Source organism: Gastrolobium bilobum, unplaced genomic scaffold (genome assembly GCF_033153095.1).
Source record: "Gastrolobium bilobum isolate Gb01-03AN ecotype WA unplaced genomic scaffold, APGP_CSIRO_Gbil_v1 utg34828, whole genome shotgun sequence".
Taxonomy (NCBI): domain Eukaryota; kingdom Viridiplantae; phylum Streptophyta; class Magnoliopsida; order Fabales; family Fabaceae; genus Gastrolobium; species Gastrolobium bilobum.
In genome coordinates this window covers 23,286-39,324 of record NW_026897946.1, presented here as the reverse complement: position 1 = coordinate 39,324, position 16,039 = coordinate 23,286, and the positions used below count along the sequence as shown (strand labels likewise).

At 39.9% G+C, this 16,039-nt stretch overlaps 2 protein-coding genes across 2 annotated transcripts; one reads left to right on the top strand and one right to left on the bottom strand.

Moving 5' to 3' along the window:
- Positions 1 to 6: 6 nt before the first annotated feature.
- On the top strand, positions 7 to 1,439 carry LOC133311637 (endoglucanase 9-like; the record flags this gene model as incomplete). Its single annotated transcript, XM_061512709.1, has 5 exons — positions 7 to 90; positions 182 to 331; positions 433 to 544; positions 858 to 1,021; positions 1,113 to 1,439. Coding segments are annotated over 5 exons (837 nt in total), but the record flags the coding sequence as incomplete, so codon positions are not given.
- A 6,826-nt stretch (positions 1,440 to 8,265) lies between these two features.
- On the bottom strand, positions 8,266 to 12,317 carry LOC133311638 (uncharacterized). Its single transcript, XM_061512711.1, has 7 exons — positions 12,243 to 12,317; positions 12,086 to 12,151; positions 11,970 to 11,991; positions 11,771 to 11,876; positions 11,257 to 11,364; positions 11,014 to 11,147; positions 8,266 to 8,281 (listed from the first exon to the last, which is right to left on the bottom strand). Coding segments are annotated over exons 1-6 (405 nt in total). The 5' UTR covers positions 12,244 to 12,317; the 3' UTR covers positions 8,266 to 8,281; positions 11,014 to 11,045.
- Positions 12,318 to 16,039: the final 3,722 nt, after the last annotated feature.

Sequence of the window (16,039 nt, the reverse complement as noted above, 5' to 3'; positions counted from 1 at the left end):
TATGAATTTGCTTTGCAGTATCAAGGTTCTTACAGTGATTCATTAGGATCTGCAGTTTGCCCATTTTACTGCTCATATTCTGGTTTTAAGGTAAAGCCATTTTGTTGTTTGTTGCTACTGTTTACCAACTTTTTTGTGCTACTATTAATGTGTTATTTTAATATGCTTTATGTATTTTCAGGATGAGCTATTGTGGGGAGCTGCATGGCTTTTCAGAGCAACAAATGCTGTTTCCTACTATAATTTGGTCAAGTCCATGGGATCTAATGATCAACCAGATGTCTTCAGCTGGGACAACAAATTTGCCGGTGCATATGTTCTTCTCTCAAGGGTAAGTTGTTCATGTGCCAGCAATGAAAAAATGTGAAGATTAAGCCTGAAGTTTGTTTTAACTCATTGGGTTTCTATTATTCCTTTTAATTGTTACTGCAGAGAGCATTGCTAAACAGTGACAACAACTTTGATCAATTCAAGCAAGAAGCTGAGAATTTCATTTGCAAGATAGTGCCCAACTCTGGCTCTTCAAGTACACAATATACACCAGGTAAAGGGAACATCATGAATTTGAGTTTCAAAGATATATACCTCATGATTATTAATATCCAAAATCTACCTAAAACTTAGTGAATCACACGTTCAAAAGTACAATTCTGGATTCTCATGTACTTTTGTTCTACCTTTGAACTTTGAAGTATTCTTATTAAGGGATATTTTACAAATAATTCCAAGAATGGGGAATGATGGCATGGAACTGTTAAATATGACAAATTTTTTCATATTCAGTCAAATATACTTTGAAGGGCTCCGAAAGTATTAAGAAGGACGCTATTTTATGCATTACTTCTATTTATGTGCAGGGGGGCTCATGTTCAAGCTTCCTGACAACAACCTTCAGTATGTGACATCTATAACATTCTTACTTACAACCTATTCCAAGTATATGTCAGCTACAAAGCAGACATTTAACTGTGGCAATGTCCTTGTCACTCCAAATACCTTAAGGAGCATTGCAAAAAGACAGGTAACTCTCGTTATTTCAACATTTGTACATTCAATATTCTCTTCTCTTCTGCATATTCATTTGTTAACAAAATTTATTTGTAAAATTTCAGGTAGACTACATATTAGGAGAAAACCCATTAAGACTGTCCTACATGGTAGGTTATGGTCCCAACTTTCCCAAGAAAATTCACCACAGAGGATCTTCCTTGCCTTCAATAGCAACTCATCCACAAACCATAGGCTGTGACGAAGGTTTCCAACCATTTTATTATTCAATGAATCCTAATCCCAACATATTGGTTGGAGCCATAGTTGGAGGTCCAAACCAAAATGATGGATTCACAGATGATCGCAATGATTACAGTCATTCCGAACCTGCAACTTACACCAACGGTGCTATTGTTGGTCCTTTAGCATACTTTGCTGGTATCCGTTAATTTCTTATTGACTTCAATTGCAAGGTTAGGACCTTGTAATAAAATGCAGATATTATCTTAGCAGATGTTGGATTCTGAAGTTAACAGTTTTATTTGTATGTTTTAATAATTATTATCCAACATATTTATTATCTTTTACGCTACTCGGCGCATCATAGCACCCAAAAATCTACTATGAGACTACCTCATCCGTTCCTACAGTCTTTTTATCTTTCTATATGGTAAAGAAATGCTAAATTTAGATCCTTTCAAATAAATTATTACAATAAATGGTAACAACGTAACAGACTAAAACAAATAAATACTCTATCTAAACAGTCCTACGGTTACAAAGAATTCAAACAATATACGTTACAAAGAATTCAAACCTACGGTTACAAAGAATTGAATTCAAAACAATATACGTTACAAAGAATTCAAATACTGTTACATATAATCTCCAACACTCCCCCTCAAGTTGGAGTATGTAAGGATGAAATGCCCAACTTGGGAAGAAAACTAAGAAGCTCGCGTTGTCCCAAGGCTTTAGTAAACAAATCAGCAAGTTGGGAACGAGAAGGCACATGAGCTGTTGTAATATGCTTGGCTAGAATATTTCACGTACAAAGTGGCAATCTAACTCAATATGCTTGGTACGCTCGTGAAACACCGGATTCGCTGCAATGTGTAAAGCAACTTGGTTATCACAAAACAATTCCATAAGACTTGAGTGAGGGACCCCAAGAGAGGTGAGAAACGACTTGAGCCACACAATCTCTGCTGTAGCTGCAGCCATTGATCTATACTCTGCTTCTGCAGAAGTGCGAGACACAGTTACTTGTTTCTTGGTCTTCCAGGATACGGGTGAAGAACCCAACATAATAAAGAAACCAGTGAGAGATCGTCTGGTAAGAGGACATGAAGCCCAATCCGAATCACAATAGGCATAAATTTTTAGGTCACAATCCGATTTGAGGAGAAGTCCTTGACCAGGATCTCTCTTTACATATCGAATAACCCGGAGAACAGCCTCATAATGAGCTAGGCGCGGTGAATGCATGAATTGAGAAAGGATATGAACAACATAGCTCAGGTCGGGTCTTGTGATAGTGAGGTAAATCAACTTACCAATGAGTCTTCTATACCGTTCAGGGTTCTCATATACTGGTCCGTCATCCAAGGCAAGACGATGATTTTGTTCTATGGGGGAAATCGCCGGTTTACATCCACTGAGCCCGGAATCAGAAAGAATATCCAGGGCATACTTACGCTGACATAAAAATATTCCTTTCTTGCTGCGGGCAATTTCAATACCCAAAAAATATTTTAGACTACCCAGGTCTTTTATTTTAAAACACTGATTCAGATACTCCTTGACTGCAAGACAAGCATTTGAATTATTACCTGTTAAGACGATGTCGTCGACATAAACTAAAAGTGCAAGAGACACCTCCCCTTTTTGCATAGTAAAGAGCGTGTAATCAGCTTTTGATTGAACAAATCCATATGCCGTCAACGAACTGCTGAGTTTGGAATCGGGGTGATTGGCGCAAACCATACAATGACTTTGTAAGACGACATACTTTATGCTTAGACCCAGTACTGAATCCAGGGGGAATCTCATGTAAACTTCCTCACTTATTTCTCCATTCAAGAATGCGTTATGAACATCAAGCTGGTGCAACTCCCAGCTTCTTCCTGCAGCCACTGCAAGCAATGTACGTACACTCACCATCTTTGCCACTGGTGCATAAGTCTCACTATAATCTTCTCCGGCAATCTGATAATTACCTGCAATCACCAATCTTGCCTTATACCATTCCACCGTTCCATCAGAACGATATTTTATTTTAAACACCCACTTGCTTGGAAGAGCACGCTTCCCTGGAGGTAAATCCGTGAGGCACCATGTATGGTTGTCTTCTAAGGCTGTGATTTCAGCCCTCATTGCTTCCACCCATCGGGAGTCTCTCATAGCATCTTGAAATGTACGTGGTTCATGACCTGTGTCAATAGCTGCAACAAAATCTTGATGTTGCTTAGAAAAGTTAGTGAGGCTAAGATAATTGCACATAGGATACCGAGTACCTGAGGTGACATTGGTTTGAGTAGGGAGAGATGAAAGAGTGTGTGTTTCAGCTACTTGACATGCATAGTCCTGCAAATAAGATGGTTGCTTCCTGTTACAGTGCTGGCGTGTGACTGTTTGACGCAGATTTTCTTCCAGCAACTGCTGTTGGGTTGATGCATCACTAGAACTCGAACTTCTTTCTAGTAAGGAGGACTCCCTAGCGGCAACTTCGTTAGTTGGTGTTGCTTCCAGCGAAACACTCCCCCTATCGTCCAGAGGAACACATGATCCACTAGGCGTTGGGCTGTCATTTGATGCGCAGAACCGTCATGGACAATTTGGCCTTTGTCAAAGTAATTTGGCTCTGTAGGCACACGAGAATTTGGTGCAGAAACAGATTGTACTGGAGCTTCGCGAAAAGGAAAAATATTTTCAAAAAATTTTACATCCCTGGACACAAAGCTTTGTTGCGCTTCTATATCAAACAATCTCCAACCTTTCTGCCCTATTGTATATCTGATGAAACGTGGAGCAAACTTGTCAGTTGGTTTCGGTCTTGTATTAGCAAATGACAGACAACCGAACGTGTGCAAGTATGTATAATCTGGTTTAACTCCATGCAATTCTTCATGTGGTGACCTTCCTTGGAGAACTCTTGTAGGTGTTTTATTAATTATATGAACAGCAGCAAGAATACTCTCCTCCCAAAAATCAACAGGGAGATTTGCATGAAACAGTAAGGCACGTGATACATTAAGGATGTGTCTATGCCTCCTTTCGACTCTCCCATTCTGTTCAGGCGTATAAACACAAGTTGTTTGTTGCAAAATACCTTTTTCATTCAAGAGTTTCACCATGTTATTAGATTTGAACTCAGTACCATTATCAGACCTTATTATTTTTACGGTTTTACCAAATTGGTTCAGAACCATAGCAAGAAATTTGCACATCCGATCATAAGTTTCACTTTTATCGGCCAACATAAAAACCCATACATGCCTACTATAGTCATCCACCACAGTTAAGAAATAACGTGCACCAGAAGAAGAAGAATTTTGATAAGGACCCCAAGTGTCACAATGGATTAAATCAAAACATTCTTTGCTGCGAGAAAAACTTATAGGAAACATTGATCTAGTTTGCTTGGCACGATGACAAACTTCACATGCCTTACATACTACTTTATTTTGCAAAGCTTTAAATTCCGGAACCAGAGATAAGATATCATAGGATGCATGGCCTAGCCTGTTGTGCCACAAGTCAATTGACTCTCCTGCTTGAACTGCCGAAGCTGAAGCACATGAAGGCTGAAACACATAGACTCCTTCATGAAGTTCACCCAAACCAATCTCCCTCTTCAGCACTTGGTCCTGCAAAATGCACTTTTTATCAGTAAATGTAACACTACTGCTCTTGGAGTGAAGCAATTGGGAAACAGAGATGAGATTGCAGCGTAAGTTAGGCACATATAAAACATTTGACAAGTTGAAGTTTGTATTAAACACCATCGAGCCTTGTTTTGCAGCATAAGTAATAGAACCATTTGGTAGAGTCACAGATAGAGGGGGAATAGGTGTAATGTCAGCTAATAAAGCCAAAGTGCCTGTCATATGACGTGAGGCCCCACTATCAATGAGCCATTGAGAATGAATACGCTTACCAGATGATTTTTCATGTGACTGAGGCTGGTCTACCAATGTTAACAGTTTGTTCACAATTTCTGGGGTCAAAACGAAGTGTGCAGCAACTTGAGAAGAGGCAGAATGGGAGACGTCTGGAGGAAGAGAGTTAGCAGCAACTGGGTGTGAGGCATCCATTGCAAACGTCGCATAAGCATGCGTATAACGTCCTGCCGAATGTCCTCCCCTTCCTCGTCTGCGACCAGCACTCCTGCTTGGTGGAAAACCATGAACGTTCCAGCATTTGGAAGGGTCGTGATTGGTCCTGCCACAATGAGGGCAAGGTATTCTGTCTTGTGGTTTGTTAGGAACCATCCGCTGCTGCATGGATGTGTCTGACTGCTTCATGGAATCGGTTTGGGCTGAGTATCCCACTACCTGACTCCTCTCATCTTGAACGCGAGAAATACTACGATGGGTCTCCTCTTGAGTGACAATTGCGTACACTTTGTTGACACTAGGAAGAGGAGAAGTGTTGAGGATATGGGATCTCAGATTACCAAATGTAGATTCATCCAGCCCCATCAAAAATTGATAAACGCGATCATGCTCTTGCTCCTCCTCGATTGCTTTGGCAATGGCACACTTATCACCACAATCACAAGACTTGCGAGTTTTGCTGCCTTCCAGATCGTCCCATACAGCCCTGAGTTTGGTGTAATAATCACCAACGCTATCTCCATGTTGCTTGATATTGGCTAAACTGGATTTCAGTTGATACTGTCTTGGAAAGTTTTGCACTGCATACCTTTCCTCTAGGTCATTCCATAAGTCCTTGACGTCATCAAAGCACTTGATGAATGGTTGAAGTTTTGCATCAATGGTGTTGTGAATCCAACCATTGAGCATCGAATTGCACATCTCCCAAGCGCGCCACTCTTCGGCATCATCCTCTCCTGGTTTCTTGACTGAACCGGTCACAAAACCCAATTTGTTTTTCGCCTTCAATGCGTTTTTCATGAGCTTGGCCCAGTTGTCATAGTTGGCCTCACCACGCAGCATGACAGTCGTTAACAAGAGACCTGGACTGTCGGATCCAGCCAAGTAAAATGGCGAACTACGATCAGTTGTTTTGGACTTGCTGCCACAACCTGGTGCCATGTTAAATGAACCAGCTTTCGCACTGAAAGGGAATGCGGAAACGTGTATAATAGGATTGCTCTGATACCAAGATAAACTTGATATTTCAACTGTATGTTTATCTCATTCATTGGTAGCCTTCAAATAGGCGAACATACAATAAATGGTAACAACGTAACAGACTAAAACAAATAAATACTCTATCTAAACAGTCCTACGGTAACAAAGAATTCAAACAATATACGTTACAAAGAATTCAAACCTACGGTTACAAAGAATTGAATTCAAAACAATATACGTTACAAAGAATTCAAATACTGTTACATATAATCTCCAACAATTATGCATTTTGATAGACAATGTGCAAGGTTTATAGCCAGAAATGATTAAGAAAAAATAAATTAAAGGTAATGAGCTAGGTAGATAACCGTTAATGGTAAAAGAAATTAAAAGTTTTCTGAGAAACAGATAACAAATCAGGAACTTACGAGAACTAACCACACTAGCGTTGTCATCAACAATTACCAAAAAAAAAAATATACCATGCATGATTAGATTCTCAATATCTCTTTCAAAACTATTTTATTTTAATATCTTCTACATTTATATTTCATAACATTATTAAAACTTTTATATTATTATCTGGGGAAGGATCTTCGTCGTTTATTTCACTTGTATTTAACGGCTTTAATTTATTAATCAAGCAAGTTATTAGATATAAGTCTGATCAACGGTTAAGATTTTAAGCATAAGACTTATTATTAAGTCCGAGTAAGTTGTTCCTACATTTTATTGTTTATATTTAGGCTAAAATTCAATAATTTTTCCCAAGAAAACATTCAAACAATGTTCAGTTCGTTGGAAAAACCAACTGCAAATGTTTCTCTTACAAAAGTATTTAAGCATAATACTTTTTATTAGAGAATCTATTACAAACGGCTTTTGGTGCTTCAGCTTTTTTCTCATTAGCACATCTAAACGTACTTTTTCTCATTAGCACATCCCGCGTGACCATCAAAGTTAACTTAATCTAAATGTGTTGTTCCTTGTCCTCATAAAATTCTATATTTAAATTTTTATTCTACAGAGCAAGGACAATATTTTCTTACCGGAAAAGAAAAAAGAGAGAGAGAAGAAGCAAGGGCTATATTTTGGATAGCAATAAAGCTATTTGATGCAGCAAGTCTTGCAGCTATTTGATGTTTACACTGTAACACACGCACAATGCACACTGTATACTTCAGCACTAGAATAATATGAATGTTTATAATCAACTGAAGATAATAAAATATGGCCTTACACAAAGTTGTATAGAAGAAAGAATACCAGGAGCAAAAATTCTCTGCAAAACACATATACTGGTCTTTCCTCCGGGATTCTCCCGTAACCTAAAAAAGTGGAGAATAAATACAAAATTTGAATCAAACACATGAATGATTCCTTATATTCTCAAAATTGTTATGCAAAGCCTACAAATCTTTTCTTTTCTTTTTAATTCAAATTTCGAATACTAGATACCAAGATCTTTATAGCAAACATTTAGCTGCATGTATTTCTAAAATTTGTTACAGATCAAGTCCAATTTTTATTCAAATTTCTTATTTTGTTTTAGATTTCTCCGCAGGTTAATCAATTACTCAACAAATTCGATTCGAGTGCAAATCTCTTCCTACCAAGTACTTTTAACCAAATTTCTAATTTTGAATTAATATCCACCTGGGTCTAAAATGGATCCTGAAATGGTTGATTCATGAAGGAGGAATCAAAGGTTAAGATGCAAATGTACGATTGGTGTAAAAAAACAAACCTGAAAGATAAACCTTCCACTAGGCTGACCAGAAATCCTCTTGACACCTCTTTGATCCACTATCCTACTCGCTCCCTCAAAGTTCTTTCCAAATAAGAAATGCAAACTGGGTTTTGGGAACCAAATGATACAACGTTAAGAACAACATATGACATGTTTTGAAAAAGAAAAACACAAAAGGGAATAATAAATTGACTTACATCCAAAGTTGATCATCATTCACTCACTGTGACATGAAAATTAAAAGGGGAAATTTGGGTCAATTGTAAGTAAATTAATTAAAAATGGGTTGGGGTTGTAGCTACAAAGAGAAAAAAAAATGAACCTGAGTGTGTAGACTCAATTTTTCCTTCCACATAACCTCTGCTATATCACTACTTGCACTCATTCTCACTATGCAAATTGTTATGGACCCGTATAATGGGCCCATTAAGTAGCAAGTCCAACAAGGGGCAATTCAAGATATGGATTGATGCTAATCAATCATACTAATCTTAATGTGACAGCATAGCTATCAGGGCTGGACCATCATCGTAGGAACCAAAGGCCCATCCACACTACCTACAGGTAACCTCTATAAATACAAGGGCAAACCCTAAAGGTACACACATTCTCTCTCTTATTGTTATGTTGTCACTGTGCACACACACACCCCATTGGCTAACGCCGTTATAGTATTCTGTGCACAGTGATCTCCTTGACTCAAGGGTATCTCCCTCATAGATACCTTGGAGAGGGCATCAGATCCAATATTAACGTACTAGCCTAGCTGGGCTAGACATCTCTGTCTCAAGGACAGAACATTGGCGCCGTCTGAGGGAATTCTTTTCTTTGGATTTGAATCTGAAGTTCCCACCAAATCTGACAAGGGATGGAAATCCAAACGAGGAGCAGTAGCCAGCAGCCACCCCCAAACCAGAATCAGCCGTTGGATCCAGTCATTGAGGAGATAAATCAGCCTCACAATCAGATCGGAAACAACGTGGATTACGACCACGTCCAGGTCGAAGACGATGTTTCAGACACTGCTTCGACACCGGTACGTCGAAATGGGGGAGCTGCAGTGAACGTAGCTCCAATAAGGAGCAACCCTACCCAGCATCCTGGCGATCTGGCTGCGCGCATTGCTCAATCGGCTGATCCGGATACTCGGTTGGCCAACAACGCGTTAAACGCAATTATGGAACGAATAGCAGCGCTGGAAACCCGTACTAACTTGCAACGGCAACAAGATTTCAGGGCTATTCGAGAGGAAAACAACAGAGGGATGCAAGACCTGGAGCGGCGATTAACACGGCGGACGACGTCAGGAATAGCCAATGTCGAAGGCCAGCCTGCCTATGGTCGAGAAGGACCTAGGAACTCGGTTCAATCATACCAAGTTCCTCATGCAGAAAACCCTGGTAACCTGGTAAACCAGGGATACCAGGTCGCTGATGGCCAAGATGCACAAAACCATCAAGCACATGCTGACGGTCAGGAGGACCGGGTTAGAGCTCAGTATCAACAGGATCCTCAAAACATCCGAGGGCGAGTAGAACCTGGCGGATATAGGAGGAAGTACAGCAGGGGCAGTATAATAACAACCCATTCACTACTGAAATATTAAACGCTGTCTTGCCAGAGGACTTTGACTCGGCACGTTTACCGAAATATGATGGGAGCCAGGATCCGCAGGTGCACATAGATGCCTTTGACACGGACATGTATATTCGGGGAATTGATGAACCTCTTATATCCCGAATATTTGCTGTAACATTAACTGGGGCAGCACAGGCATGGTTCTCAACCCTACCTGCTAATTCCATCGGATCCTTTGAGGAATTCGGACATAAGTTCCTATTGAACTTTGCAACCAGCAAGAAGCATCCAAAGTTCGAGTTCGCTCTTGGAAAGATACGACAGCAACATGGAGAAACCCTCCAAAAATACCTTAACCGGTTCAAGGACGCTGCATTGCAGGTCCCAGGGTTGCAAGAGAATGTCCACGTCCACCTCATTGTCGCATGTCTGGATGGTGGATCCAGACTCGCCAAGTCGGTCTATAAGGACCCAGTAAAGACATTGGAGGAGTTTAGAACTCGTTCGAAGAAATATCTTGAACTAGAGCAAATGGAGATTGCAAATGCGCAATTAAAAGTTGTAGAAGCTAAGATAATTAGCTACATTATGCATTATGCATTTTGATAGACAATGTGCAAGGTTTATAGCCACAAATGATTAAGAAAAAAAATTAAAGGTAATTAGCTAAGTAGATAACCGTTAATGGTAAAAGAAATTAAAAGTTTTCTAAGAAACAGACATAACAAATCAAGAACTTACGAGAACTCACCACACTAGCTTTTGTCAACAATTACCGAAAAAAGTATACCATGCATGATTAGATTCTCAATATCTCTTTCAAAACTATTTTATTTTAATATCTACTACATTTATATTTCATAACATTATTAAAACTTTTGTATTATTATTTGGGGAAGGACGTGAGCTGTTGATTTCACTTGTATCTAACGACTTTAATTTATTAATCAAGCAAGTTATTAGATATAAGTCTGATCAACGGTTAAGATTTTAAGTATAAGACTTATTATTAAATCCGAGTAAGTTGATCCTACATTTTATTGTTTATATTTAGGCTAAAATTCAATAATTTTTCCCAAGAAAACATTCAAACAATGTTCATTCAATTGGAAAAACCAACTGCAAATGTTTCTCTTAAGTAAAAAATAATAGCTTCGTGCTTTTTATTAGAGAATCTATTACAAACGGCTTTTGGTGCTTCATCTTTTTTCTCATTAGCACATCTAAACGTACTTTTTAAGAATAAAGTGTTCTTTATCTAAGAAAAAGTTCCCTGTGACCATCGAAGTTAACTTAATCTAAATGTGTTGTTCCTTGTCCTCATAAAATTCTATATTTAAATTTTTATTCTACAGAGCAAGGGCAATATTTTCTTACCGGAAAAGAAAAAAGAGAGAGAGAAGCAAGGGCTATATTTTGGATAGCAATAAAGCTAGCTCCTCGTCAGACACATTAACTTCAATATAAGATCTCATTGATGCAGCAACTCTTGCAGCTATTTGATGTTTACACTGTAACACACGCACAATGCACACTGTATACTTCAGCACTAGAATAATATGAATGATTATTATCAACTGAAGATAATAAAATAATGGATGAGAAAGTATCAGGCCTTACACAAAGTTGTTCTCCTCTGTTCACAACGTCATAGAAGAAAGAATAACAGGAGCAAAAGTTCTCTGCAAAACACATATACTGGTCTTTTCTCCGGGATTCCCCTGTAACCTAAACAAACAAGTGGAGAATAAATACACAATTTGAATCAAACACATGAATGAGTCCTTATATTCTCAAAATTGTCATGCAAAGCCTACAAATCTTTTCTTTTCTTTTTAATTCAAATTTGGAATACTAGATACCAAGATCTTTTTAGCAAACATTTAGCTGCAAGTATTTCTAAAATTTGTTACAGATCAAGTCCAATTTTTATCCAAATTCCTTTTTTTGTTTTAGATTTCTCCACATGTTCATCAATTACTCAACAAATTTGATTCGAGCGGGGTAGAAGGGTGCAAATCTCTTCCTACCAAGTATTTTTAACCAAATTTCTAAAATGGATCCTGAAATGGTTGAATGAATGAGGAATCAAAGGTTAAGATGCAAATGCAAGATTGGTGTAAAAAAAATAAACCTGAAAGATAAACCTTCCACTAGGCTGACCAGAAATCCTCTTGACACCTCTTTGATCCACTATCCTACTCGCTCCCTCGAAGTTCTTTCCAAATAAGAAATGTAAACTGGGTTTCGGGAACCAAATGATACAACATTAAACACAACATATGACATGTTTTGAAAAAGAAAAACACAAAGGGAATAATAAATTGACTTACATCCAAAGTTGATCATCATTCACTGTGACATGAAAATTAAAAAGGGGAAATTTGGGTCAATTGCAAGTAAATTAATTAAAAATGGGTTAGGGTTGTGTAAAGAGAAAGAAATGAACCTGAGTGTGTAGACTCAATTTCCTTCCACATAACCTCTGCTATATCACTACTTGCACTCATTCTCACTATGCAAATACATAATGATAATTAAATAATAATATTGATTAATTAAGAGCCAAAAAGGTAATTGGAATTTGAAAGTTGGAGAAACCTTACTTTCTTTGATTAATGAAACAAACACCAAACCCTTCTTCCTTATTTTTATGGAGTAATCTTAACTCTTCACTTTTCTGTGTTAAAAGATAAAGCAGAGGAAAGAAAATAGGAAAAACAAATTGGGCTAAAGGAGTCTCTAAAAAAGTTTAATGGGCTTTGAACGAGGGAGTGCTTAGGATTGGGAGAGACTGTTGAGCCCATTTCTGATTACCCAGTTCTTCCGAGGCATGTGGGCTTTCAAAGTTTTTTAGTTTCTTATTATTATTATTATGGAGACAAGTTTCTTAGTGGTGTTTGGTAAAAGGAAAATTTTTAAAATTATAGGAAAGCGAGATTGAGAATTCGATTTACCCACGTTTGGCACAAGAATTGTAAAAAAATTTCTGGGAAGTCGGATTCCCTGGATTCATGTTTATGAAGAAAAATTCTATCCTAAAATACCACCAAATGGGTGGTATTTTGATAATCTCATATGATAAGATTATTTGATAATTTTTTGGAACATAATTAACCTCAATTCATATTCCAATAATATTTTATAATCAACCAAACATAATCTCAAGAAAATTAACTGTTATGGACCCGTATAATGAGCTCATTAAGTAGCAAGCCCAACAAGGGGCAATCCAAGATATGGATTGATACCAATAAAGGATAGATATCCAATAAGGATACTAATCCTAATACGACAGCATAGCTATCAGGCCTGGACCCTCATCAGAGGAACCAAAGGCCCATCCACACTACCCACAGGTAACCTCTATAAATACAAAGGTAAACCCTAAAGGTACGTAGGCTCTCTCTCTCTTACTGTTATGTTGTCACTGTGCGCACACACACATCCCATTGGCTAACGCTGTTATAGTATTTTGTGCACAGTGATCTGCTTGACTCAAGGGTATCTCCTCCATAGATACCTTGGAGAGGGCACTAGATCCAATATCAACGTACTAGCCTATTGGGCTAGACATCTCTGTTTCAAGGACAGAACATTGGCGCCGTCTGTGGGGAATTCTTCTTTGAATTTGAAGTTCCCACCAAATCGGATAAGGAATGGCAATTCAGACGAGGAGCAGTAGCCAGCAGCCACCCCCGAACCGGAATCAACCATTGGATCCAGTCCTGGAAGAGGTAAACCAGCCTCCGAACCAGATTGGAAATAACGTGGATTACGACCACGTCCAGGTCGAAGACGATGTCTCAGATACCGCTTCCACTCCGGCGCGTCGAGATAGGGGGCTGGGGCGAACGTAGCTCCAACAAGAACCAACCCTTCCCAGCATCCTGGAGATCTGGCTGCGCGTATCGCTCAATCGGCTGATCCGGATACTCGGTTGGCCAACAACGCGTTCGCTGCAGTCATGGAACGAATAACGGAGATGGAGAACCGTAATAACTTACAACGACAGCAAGATTTCAGAGCTATACGGGAGGAGAATAACAGAGGAATGCGAGATCTAGAGCAGCGTTTAACACGCTTGACTGGACCAGGAGAAACTGAAGCTGACGGCCAACTTGTTAATGGCCGTGAAGGAGCTCGGAACGTGGTTCTTCCAAACCGAGTTACCAATACAGAAGATCATAATAGGCCCAATCTTGTGAACGCTGCAAACCCGAATCAGGGAAACCAGGCTGTTAATGGCCAAAATGCTCAAAACCATCAGGCGCAAGTTGATGGTCAGGAGGACCGAGTTAGAATTCTTCCTGCACAGAACGCTCAAGATATTCGAGGTCGGGTAGAACCCGGCGGGTATAGAAGGAAGTACAGCAGGGGGCAGTACAACAACAGCCCCTTTACTGGTGAAATACTAAACGCCGTCTTCCTGAAGGATTTTGACTCGGCACGTCTGCCAAAGTACGATGGGAGCCAGGATCTGTAGGTCCATATAGATGCTTTCGACACAGATATGTACATCCGAGGAATTGATGAACCTCTCATATCCCGGATATTTGCCATAACACTGACTGGAGCAGCGCAGGCATGGTTTTCAACCCTTCCTGCTAATTCCATCGGGTCATTTGAAGAATTCGGACAGAAGTTCCTCTTGAACTTTGCAACTAGCAAAAAGCATCCGAAGTCCGAGTTCGCTCTCGGAAAGATACGACAGCAACCCGGAGATACCCTCCAGAAATATCTTAATCGGTTCAAGGATGCTGCATTGCAGGTCCCAGGGATGCAAGAGAATGTCCATGTTCACCTTATTGTGGCGGGTCTGGATGGTGCATCCAGACTAGCCAAGTCGGTCTATAAAGACCCAGTAAGGACGTTGGAGGAATTCAGAACTCGTTCGAAGAAATATCTCGAACTAGAGCAAATGGAGATTGCAAATGCGCAATCCGATGAGGGCAAAAGGTTAAGCCCAAGAAGAAGGAGCCCACCTCAAAAGGGGAAAGAACGAGTTGACAGTAAGAACAAAGATCAACGCCCCCGAATCCCGAACATGAGGGATCGGGTTGGGAGATATGACAAGTATACACCTTTGAATGCGTCGCGCTCGCAAATCTGGAGGGAAGTGGCACTCACGAAGATGAAGAAGGTGGAACGACCCCAGCCCATATTCGACAGAGGAGGTTTGGACAAATCAAAGTACTGCGCATTCCATGACGGACCGGGACATACTACTGATCAATGCTGGGATCTCCGACATGCGGTGGAGAAGTTTGTTCGAGATGGAAGGCTACGTCAATACGTGATAAAAACCCAAGGTTCCATAAACAACAAAAGCAAGTTGGGAAACAGAAATCGGAGCAAAAGTCTCGTTCCTGAAAAGAAGAACAAACAGGATAGGAATCGGAAAAATGATCCCAACTATGACGAATTCCTAGAAGTGGAGTTTGATTGTAATGTAATTAGTGGAGCCTTGGAGGGAGGAGGAGATACTGTAAGTGCTAGAAGAAAATACCTGAAAGAGGTACTCTCTATTCGAGATCGTCCCAAGTTTAAAGAAGACCCAACCAAGCCAGACCCTCCTCTTTTGTACTTTACCAAAGAGAACATGCGTGGCGTGTTGCCAGGTCATGTTGATGGACTGGTCATTGCTGGGACCCTAGTGAATTGCCGGGTTCAGAAGATTTTTGTGGATGCAGGGAGTTGCGCCGACATCATACTCTGGGACGCTTTCAAAAAGATGAACCTGGATGAAGAGGACCTCAAACCTTGCAAAACGACGCTGGTAGCCTTTAATGGAGAGCATACACCTCCTAAAGGCTACATTGATCTCAGATTAACCTTGGGAACAAAGGAAGCGTTCAGATCAGAACGGGTTAGGTTCATGGTGGCCGATTTCCCTTCAAAATATAATATAATTCTGGGAAGACCGACCATACATCAGTGGGACATGCTGGTTTCTACCAAACACCAGAAGATAAAAATGGTGAGCAATAAGAATGAAATAATCACTGTTTGTGGCGATCAGAAAGAATCCAGGGACTGCTACTTTGATACTATCAAAGAAAATGAAGGGGGACGTTCGAGCCCACCCCGAATTCACCCGGGGGATAAAACCGGTAGGAATGTAACTCCTCAACAATCTAAGAAGCCGGTCAACATGGTTGAACTCGGCATGAGAGAATAAATAATGCCGAGACCCGAACGATGGAGAGCTTGAAGATCTCACACTGGGGAAAGAGCCTGGTCAATTTACCCGAATTGGTAAGACTATTGATCCTCAAATTAAACAAGTATTGGTTGACTTCCTCAAAAGCAACACAGATGTGATTGCTTGGAACTCGTCTGCGATCCCAGGCATTGACCCCGCTTTCTGCTGCCACAAGCTGGCAGTTTATCCGGGATCCAC